The sequence below is a fragment of the Polypterus senegalus genome, chromosome 13, assembly GCF_016835505.1.
Source record: "Polypterus senegalus isolate Bchr_013 chromosome 13, ASM1683550v1, whole genome shotgun sequence".
Taxonomy (NCBI): domain Eukaryota; kingdom Metazoa; phylum Chordata; class Cladistia; order Polypteriformes; family Polypteridae; genus Polypterus; species Polypterus senegalus.
In genome coordinates this window covers 98160813-98171350 of record NC_053166.1, presented here as the reverse complement: position 1 = coordinate 98171350, position 10538 = coordinate 98160813, and the positions used below count along the sequence as shown (strand labels likewise).

Genomic DNA, 10538 nt, shown 5'->3' with positions numbered 1-10538 from the left:
TTGATCATTTTCATTTCCATCAAACGATGTGGCATCCTTTCGTTCCTAACACATTACCCAGTCTATATCAGTATAGATATCCAGGAGGATTTCTTTTTCCCATTGAGATCTGATGTGTTTTCAAAGTGTTCCTTTAATTTTTTGAGCAGTGTGTTATATATATATATATATATATATATATATATATATATATATATATATATATATATATATATATATATATATATATATACACACACACATATACACACACATGCATATCATGTGTGATATATAGTACCTGCAAAATAATTCAAAGTATAAACAACATGTGTTTCACCCTAATTGGGGCTCATCAGGTGTAAGCAAACCAACTGCTGTGGTACAACATCTGAGAGTCTGACTTGGGTGCTGATGTTCGAGGTTCCATTCTTGCAAGGGGAAGAAAAAATGTGAATACCTGATGAGCACAATTGGGGTGAAACATGTGTCATGTACTGTTTGTATTATTTGGCAAGTACTATATATCATTTCTTTGATCTGGTTCTCTCAACTGAGAGGACGTGACGAATGTCCGTTGACTGACCAACCAACCACAGTGTTACCTGGTAGGTGACCACCCAAATATCAGATTATGATCAGGCATATGCATATATATGTGCAAACATAAGCGTGCACACAAACACACACAAACTGAGTTATTCCCTTAAGGTGTATTTTATTTTTTATTTTAAATAACTACATGCTGGGAAAATTCCTGAATGCTGTAGGAACTGTCCTTTTTTTCCCCCTTGTATGGTTATATAAACATGGGGAGCAGACTCAATCCGATTCTATTATAGTTTAATGTAAACTTCAGGAAAATTAATTGAAATGGGTACTGAAAAAGTGAGGCACACGTATCAACTCAATGTGTACTAACAAATAGCCAGCAATGGTTTAGATAAGGGCAATCACTTTTCACCAATACACTAAAATTTTGTTAGAAAGGAACAAAATGATTTGGTCATGGTGAAACATATGATAATTATTTAAAATGACACTAAAAAAGCTTTTGCTAAGGTACTTCAAACTTCAAGAACTATGAGAATTCAAAGAACGATTTATACAGTAGATGTGTAGAAAAAGGTGCTTAAGAGAATAATTGTAAATAAGTGTATAGAAGTTTAAAAGTATTTCTTCACAAAAGGTAAGAACCCTGATATCTATATAATAAAAGGTAAGAGAAAGATCTTTGTCCGGAGTAGGCACTTCATTTTTGGAGTTGTGATCTTGTAATTTTGACTAAAAAATTCTTAATATTTTCAGTCAGAACCATAAAGAGGGTTGCATAGCCAGACACCTACTGAAATGATTAAGAGCAGCTCCAAGTCTGCAGTCCTCATTGGGCTGGAGATATTTTTTTTGGGTGAGACCTATGCAAACATAGTGAGATTTTAAAGATACACTGGCAAAAAGATAGGGTTACTACTTATCAAAATCCCAAAAGACAATGTTAATGGTGCAAATATTGAGTACCTTTCATTGTCAGTCAGCTCATAAATGAAAAAAGTTAAATTTTTTTTCAGTGAGTGTATATAAATCTCATAAAAAATAAATAATTTACATGCTTTAAAAAAATGATAAATGTATTAAACTTTCCATTTAGTTATGATCAAATAATAAATCTTCTTAAAGGACAAAATGTGGAGTATTGATCACAATATTCTTAGAAATCACCTTAGTCAATGGGTGGGCCTCTTTGGCAATGTCTTAAATTGGTTTCAGTCCTACATGGCAGGTAGAAAATTCTTTGCAAGTTGTGGTAATTATACTTCAAAGACCAATGATATTCTATATGGTGTTCCACAAGGCTCTATCCTGGGCCCACTGCTCTTTGTGATTTACATGCTTCCGTTAAGTCAGATTATCTCGGAGCATAACGTAAATTCACGCTTTTGTTTTCAGTCGATTTAATTACTGTAACGCACTCCTCTCAGGATTACCCAAAAAAGACAAATCGATTGCAACTAGTGCAGAATCTTAACTAGGAAAAGAAAATCCAAGCACATCTCTCCAGTTTTGATGTCACTACATTGGTTACCTGAGCCATTTAGAATTGACTTTAAAATCCTGCTTATAGCTTACAAAGCCTTAAATAATCTTGTTCCATCTTATATTTCGGAATGTCTTACACTTTACATTCCAAATCGTAACCTTAGATCTTCAAATGAATTTCTGCTTAGGAATTCCAAAAGCTAAACTTAAAAGAAGTGGTGAGGCGGCTTGCTGCTGTTATGCACCTAAAATCTGGAATAGCTTGCCAATATTAATTCGCCAGGCTAATACAGTGGAGCACTTTAAAAAACTGCTGAAAACGCATTACTTTAACATGGCTTTCTCATAGCTTAGCATAGCATAGCATAGTTTAATCCTGATGTTCTGTATATTCCATTAATCATCATTATTATTCGTGGTATTCATATTCAAAATCCGTACTAAACCCTACTTTCTCTTCTGATCTTTTTCCAGTTTTCTGGGGTGGAGACCTGTGCCACCACTACCTTATCAAAGCACCATGATGGATTAAAGGCCAGAGGTCCACATGACCAGCCTCATCAAGTTCTTCCATGAGAACCCTGAATACTATGAGGACTGATTGAGGTAATTTATGTTAGGTAGAAGGCCTAGAGGGGGCTGGGCGGTCTTGTGGCCTGGAACCCCTGAAGATTTTTATTTTTTTCTCCAGCCGTCTGAAGTTTTTTTTTTTCTGTTCTCCCTGGCCATTTTACCTTACTTTTATTCTATGTTAATTAGTATTCCCTTATTTTAATTCTTATTTATTTTGTCTTTTTTCTCTTTCTTCATCATGTACAACACTTTCAGCTTCATTATTTGTATGAAAATGTGCTATATAAATAAATGTTGTTGTATTTGTCAATTGACTCAATAAAAGATGTGACTAAACAGAATCAAATCAACTTTTCCGTTGAATTTGTCAATTCTCTCACTCCAACTGGAATGCCTATACATCGCATCACTTAAATTAAGAACAGGAACCATTATTATTCTACTGTGCAAAAAAAGAATTGTGTAATGGAACAAGACTTATTGTCACACAAATAAAATCTAATCTCATAATCAAAGAAGTTCTTACTGGAGCTGCCAAAGGACAAACAATTTTTATACTACAGATTCTTTTAGTTCAAACTATCAACTACTTCCTATAAAAGTGGCATTTGCTATGACAATTAACAAGTCACAAAGGTAAACTTTTCAAAAACGTTGGAATTTACTTACCGAATCCTGTCTTCTTACATACGCAAGTGAATGTTGCTTTCTCAAGACCAACTTCACATAAAAATATTAAAGTTCAAATTGAGAAAAATGTGATTCAAGGAAAATGAGTATCAAGGAGCCAAGTTTTTACTCAGAATGTTGTTTATCCTGAAGTTTTGTAACTTTTGAAATTCAATGTAAAGAAATTAATTATTTTCTAATAAGTTATTTCCTTATTTCCTATATTGTATTACCCAATATAAGGACGGGTGTTTGGATTGGGAACATGTGTCAGAGGATTAAAATAATCAGCACATAGCTACTAAATACTAGTATTCAAAAAGTTGCCAGATAAATTACCCTATACTAAAAAAAACAAACATATCATTTTAGGAGGTAAAGCCTTGATTTATAAGTATCCCAGATTCTAGAATAATCAGCCTGCCTCAAAATGACATATTATAGCAAATACTTTGCTTTTATCTGCTAGTGATGCTGCTAATACTGACATTATTAAGGAAATCTTTGAGTGATTGTTTCTCTTTACCATTTTCATATTTTTTTTACCAGACTTCCTAACCTTTGAACAGCTGTGTTATCAACAAAAACAAAACATAGTGTCAGATTTGCAGGATTCCATTGATCATTGACGCTAGTCTGCATAATACTGCATTGCAGTATTTTCAACAAGTGTAGTGCAACTAGTTAGCTTTGTGATTTTGACATGCTCTTTTCTGAATGACCATACACAGCAGAGATTTGCGTTCACTGGAATCGGTTGTTAATAGTAATTATATTTTGCTTTTCTAAACTGCAAACTGATCGTAAGTTAACATGGCTACACAAGTTTTATAAAGGCAATACATATGTCAATCTCTATACATATTGCACTGTTGTATGCGGTCTGCATTTTTAATATTGTACTGTACAATTTGTGATAATTGTACCTTTTTGTAAATGTGTAAAGGTTGTAAACTGGTGTGAGATATATAAAGTTTAAGAAAATAAACTGAAACAAAAAGTAAACTGAATTACTAACGTTACAGGAATCCATCCAAAAACTGTGGTACAATTTAAAATAATTCAACAGAAACTTGTAAAACACCAGTGCAGTATAACATTTTTTATTGTTCTTATTTGTGGAAAAAAATGATTAGATAATATTTTGCAGTGATTTTCTTTGCAATTCCAAGTTGTTTTTTTTTCTTGATGTTCGTTTAAAGTTAGGGATATCAAAATTAATTAGTACTTATTAATAAAGAATACATACTTATATAATAGGCTTTTAAAATAAAGCACACGGTAATTTAATCACAACAAAAGATTACCATCTGTTGTCACCTACCTGATACTCTCTGGATTCTTCTTTGGTTTTGGTTTGCTTCGCTTATGTGAAAAGTTTCTACCTTGAAACGGTAAGATTGATGCATAGCCGTGCTCCGCTTCTGCTGAAAACGGATACGTAATGGTTAATATCACGACTCGACAAAATCTGTTAACTTTGAGAGCAAAGGCACCGAACAAGCAAGTCTATTTATACATACTATGCCACTACTTTGTAATATTGAGAGAAAAGTGCACACGCAATATACAAAACCTAGTGTATAAATAAAAAATAATGTATACACATTCAAATACCTCACTAATTTTATGCAACTGCAGGTATACGTCAGCCATTTAAACATTATTATATTGTTTTATTATTTTTGACACTATTTAAAATTACCGTTTCTTGATAGGTGCAATCAATTAAGAAATGAGTAAAATGCTGCTTGAACAAAACAAAAAGATTACTGACTGATAGGATTTGGCGCCAGGAATACCGTTCATAAAATAATGATAATAAAAAAGATTAACATCACTTGAACATAACAGCCTTGCTTTCCGAAGATTAAAATGTCACACAAATGCAAATACAAACGACGCGCAAACATCCAAAACTGATGATTAGAAACAAACTGTGCTACTGCTTTTTTAAATTATGTGCAACTTGGCGCCTTCGTTCCTATTGCTAAATGCCTCTTAGGGTTAATAAAGCAATTCCGGTCAATAAAAATAACATGTATCCATGCACTTCCACTACAGTTCCGTCTGAGAATTTAGAAGAGTTTTATTTACATATCTGTTCGTAGTGAAAAAAAGAGAAGATCTGTTATATACCAAAAAAAATGCATCCAAGTGGAATATGCAAGCCTACTGGGAAAAACAATGTTACGTTACCTCTCTCTCGCCTCTCTAAATATTCGGCAGCTTGTAGTAGAACGTGAATATTACATGCACTGTTATCCATACTTTTTATATAAAATACTTTGACAGCGGCTGCAAAATCCAATATTGCTGTTGCGAGTGGCATACAAATAGTAATTGTCTCGCTGGAGGATCACGTCATCTCCACCCGCCACACCGCCCCCATGTCACGTGACGAAGACCGTTGGGCTACATTATACCACGCCTCTTCAGTATTGTATTAGAAGACCGCCTCTTGAGAAATACAGTATTTTTCTGCTTCTGAATAAGAAATGGGCGATTTATTCATTTATTTTCAGGTAGAATAATTTAAGTATTCAACACAAGCACCTGTTTTCTCATAGTAAGAATTTATGAAAAAGAAGTTAACACAGATACACAATAACTATTGAAATGGTGGCTTATTTTAAAACTGATTTTGTATATGAAAAGACAAAACTTAACCATACAAAGTAAAAATGACATACTTAGCATAATCGTATAATTAAAATTAATGGTTTGTTTGTTATAAAATTTTAACATTAAAAATGAATATTATTGCATACAATCGATTTTGTGACAGAGCAAGCTGAATAGCGAAATTTAATTTAACTAGCATTTTAGGAATAAATATTGAAAAATATATTTTATGTTCTAGGTGTTAATATACATCATTAATTAAAAACGCATTTATCGTAGGCCAATGGTGCCCAAGTTCAGTCCTGGGGGACGCCTGAATCTACAAGGTTTTGCCTGAACCAGTTATTGATTGGACACCTCTCGTGCTTTGGTGTCAATACAAAAATTACAAAACTGTTTTTTTTTATTGAAATGCAGCAAGCAGTTCTTCATGTATATTGAGAAAATTTAATGTTTGTATCATAATTTTTAAGATTTTGTCACCATCATGATGATTTTCATTCCACTTTTCCAGGTAATATTTAAGCCATTATTTACTACTGAGCATGCTGATTGATCTGATGTGCAAGTATCTGCAGTCAGTTTTGTCTTCTCTAGTGTTTACACTCCTCATTGCTAATTGTCATTATTAGATTGCAATTAATGGAATAGAAAAGCCTGATTAAAAGTAAAATAATAAAGAGACTTTAAAGCTATAAGAAAAATACAAATATTTCTACATTTATTGTAAATGTTAATCTCACACTAGTGTGATTTTTTAAATGAAGGAGGAAAAAAAAGACCAGCTAATTAAACAATGATATGTTTCTAGAATGTGAATGTTGTTAGAATGACTTTCTCGTTGTGAAACCGTTTGGAGCAAAAACCTCCAGTCACAGGTTTGATTTTTTGATTTTGGGAACCACTATCATAGGCAATACTGACGACTGTTAATGTTGTGGTAATGAACTACAGACCAAGATATAGGCCTTTAAAGATATGTTGGGCACAGCCATCAGCAGTGTGTCTGTCTGCGGAGAGTGTGTTGACCTTGTTAAGAGGTTTTCTTACCTAGGCATTGACATTCATGTCTCCGGTGACTCTTCTTGTGAAGTCAGTAGACATTGGGAGAGCATGGGGCGTCATGCGGTGCTCCCGATGTCTTTGCAAAAGGATGAAGGTCCAAGTCTTTACAGTTCTGGTGTTTTCTATTTTGCTGTATGGTTGCGAGACTTGGACATTAGCCAGTGACCTGAGACAAAGACTGGACCCCTTCGGTACCATGTCTCTTCCAAGAATCCTTGGGTACCTCTGGTTTGACTTTGTGTCAAACAAATGGTTGTTCACTGAGTCCCAAATAAGACACATTACCTGCATTGTGAGGGAGCATCAGTTACAGCACTATGGCCATGTGGCAAGATTCCCCAAAGGTCATCCAGCTCTCAGAATCCTCATTGTTGAAGACCAGAATGGCTGACCAGGCCAAAGGAGATGTATTGACTTGGCAGAGCCACAGCACCATATGTTACCGCAGGTCTATGCTAGCAGTTTCATGGCAGAAGTAACATTACCACATGTCTAGACCAGCAGTTTGGTAATAAACATTTATAGGTTATCACAAATCAAATTGATTGACACATTAACTATATCAAACCCTAACCTTAACAAAACTGACCCTTCACCTTAACCAACTATCCTACATGCTAACCGTAACCTTAACTTCCGTCCTATAACTGCTGGCGTAGACCTGCAGTGATGTACAGTATGGTGCTGACCTGCAGTGATGTATGGTGCTCTGGATCTGCAGTTGTATATTATTGGACCAAAGGGATGCCCATGTGTCTGCCTGGAGGGTTGCCAACCAAGATACCAAGGCTGTATTGTCATGTGGTGGGTGTGGCAATGTGCCCCGACCTGACTAATAATTGGGCAGCAAAAATAAATATATGTTTACATCAGTAGCTATATATATAATAATGTACATAAGCAAAATAAAAAGGTAACTTGCAACAACTCAAAGAAACACACATTCCCTGATGTTACCAAGGTGTTGAATAATAGACTCAACTTTTAACCTCACTGATTCTTTAGTTGGAGTTCTTTTAAATGACCTGACCTGAATTTAGGGTTTAGCTGGATTAGTCCTAAATACAAGTGACATCTTCATTGACATGTTAAAATATTGTAGAGCCTGCTTTCTCCACCATAGAAACACTGCAGTATTTAAATGGTTTCTTAACATTAAGGATATTTTTATTATTTTAAATAGAGTGCAGATCTATTCTATTCTTCCTCTGCTTTGTCATTTCTCTCCAGTATACCTTACATTATACCCACATTAGAGTATCATAAATAAAATGAAATTTAAAAATATGGACATATTTTGTTTTGTTTGAGTTGCATGTAAAATGATCTCTTACATTTAGGAGTAATAGATAATTCTTCAACAAGAAATAAATGCAGCCCTGTTTTCTTTGATGTGTGTGTGTGTTTGTGATTAAAATCAATTGTTTATTAAAACAAATCTTGGAAGATGTGTGAGTTGGTAATGAAACCAGGAGATGATATGGGTACCAAGAGAAGTGTTTAGGGATGAGCCATGGTCAAAGCCAGAAAGAAAGTCAGAACCAAGCAAACAAAACCAGAGGGCAAAACAAACTTTAGAGTAGAAAGCATAAATGAAGTTGTAACCAAAAACATAAGTGTTACATTAGGGCCAGTTTGAGAAGAAACTAACTACCATTAAGATTTTGAAGCTGCTTAGGATAATCCATCAAGGGATGTTGAACCTGCCAGGCACTGCCATGTTAATAGCCAAAGTAATATCACCAATACTGGCTTCCATTCACTTGGGGTCAGAGGCAACATTGTCTGCCTCACTTTCTCCAATTATATGAGCTGATCCAAGCCAGGATTCTTTCTGAGTCTCACTAGCAGACACATACACAGGCCAATGTATTTAATCAGAGGAGTGTGTCTCATATGTGCTGCTAGTTTTTTTTATGACTGGCTCCTCAGGATGGCTCTGACCATTCTGGCAGTGCCTTCCTCCCAGATATGTGTAACACCACCAGAATTCCCATGCTAAAAACACCATTGATAATGAACAAAATAGTATTTTTCTATATTAAATTGGATTAGATAGTTTTAGCTAATTTTAAACATATGATGTACACTCATGATCTCATATATTCTTTAAATCAGTCAATAATTTATATACCACAATGAAACCTATCAAAAACACCTTAAAGTAATTGTCAAATTCTAAATATGTTGATTTAAACAAGCAGTTAAAGCCAGACAAATCAATAAGTAGAATAAACAAACTATTAAAATAATAAATGTGTCTTAAATGTCTCTTACGTTGCTACTATAACAGTGACAAAAAATATTGTGTAGTGCCCAAAGATTTTAATGAGTGTAATTTAATATTAAAAATATTTTTCAATCAAATTCTGAAAAGAGAATATTCATTTTTAACTCTAGTAGTAACGTTGATTGCATCAAAACAAGGTAACAAAGGAAATGAGAATGTTACCTTTTTATCTTTCTCTATAATATACATATAAAATCCAATGTCTGTCTGTCTGTCTGTATGTATGTACAGTTGTGCTCGAAATTTTGTGAACCCTTTAGTTTTTTCTATATTTCTGCAAAAATATGACCTAAAACATCATCAGATTTTCACTCATGTCCTAAAAGTAGATAAAGAGAAACCAATTAAACAAATGAGACAAAAATATTATACTTGGTCATTTATTTATTAAGTAAAATTATTGAATATTACATATTTGTGAGTGGCAAAAGTATGTGTACCTTTGCTTTCAGTATCTGGTGTGACCCCCCTTTGCAGCAATAACTGCAACTAAATGTTTCCGGTAACTTTTGATCATTCCTTCACACCGGCTTGGAGGAATTTTTGCCCATTCCTCAGTACAGAACAGCTTCAACTCTGGGATGTTGGTGGGTTTCCTCACATTAACTGGTCGCTTCAGGTCCTTCCACAACATTTCGATTGGATTAAGGTCAGGACTTTGACTTGGCCATTCCAAAACATTAACTTTATTCTTCTTTAACCATTCTTTGGTAGAACGAATTGTATGCTTAGGGTCATTGTCTTGCTGCATGACCCACCTTCTCTTGAGTGTCAGTTCATGGACAGAATGTTCTGACATTTTCCTTTAGAATTCTCTGATATAATTCAGAATTCATTGTTCCATCAATGAATGCAAGCCATCCTGGCCCAGATGCAGCAAAACAGGCCCAAACCATGATACTACCACCACCATGTTTCACAGATAGGATAAGGTTCTTATGCTGGAATGCAGTGTTTTCCTTTCTCCAAATATAGCGCTTTCATTTAAACCAAAAAGTTCTATTTTGGTCTTATCCGTCCACAAAACATTCTTCCAATAGCCTTCTGGTTTGTTCACATGATCTTTAGCAAACTGCAGACGAGCAGCAATTTTTTTTTTGGAGAGCAGTGGCTTTCTCCTTGCAACCCTGCCATGCACACCATTGTTGTTCAGTGTTCTCCTTATGGTGGACTCATGAACATGAACATTAGCCAATGTGAGAGAGGCCTTTAGTTGCTTAGAAGTTACCCTGGGGTCCTTTGTGACCTCGCTGACTATTACACGCCTTGCTCTTGGAGTGATCTTTGTTGGTCGACCACT

At 34.6% G+C, this 10538-nt stretch overlaps 1 protein-coding gene across 2 annotated transcripts in view; it reads right to left on the bottom strand.

Annotated features, from left to right (window-relative positions):
• mxd3 (MAX dimerization protein 3) overlaps positions 1–5625 on the bottom strand; it is a 66385-nt gene extending 60760 nt beyond the window's left edge. The window contains exons 1-2 of one of the 2 annotated variants that reach the window (XM_039774920.1): positions 5458–5625; positions 4583–4685 (exon numbers count right to left, since the gene is read on the bottom strand). In XM_039774920.1, coding sequence (XP_039630854.1) covers positions 4583–4685; positions 5458–5590 — 236 coding nt within the window. In that variant the 5' untranslated portion in view covers positions 5591–5625. The remainder of the gene's footprint in view (positions 1–4582; positions 4686–5457) is intronic. The other variant, XM_039774922.1, reaches the window with a different exon arrangement.
• Between the last annotated feature and the right edge of the window lie 4913 nt (positions 5626–10538).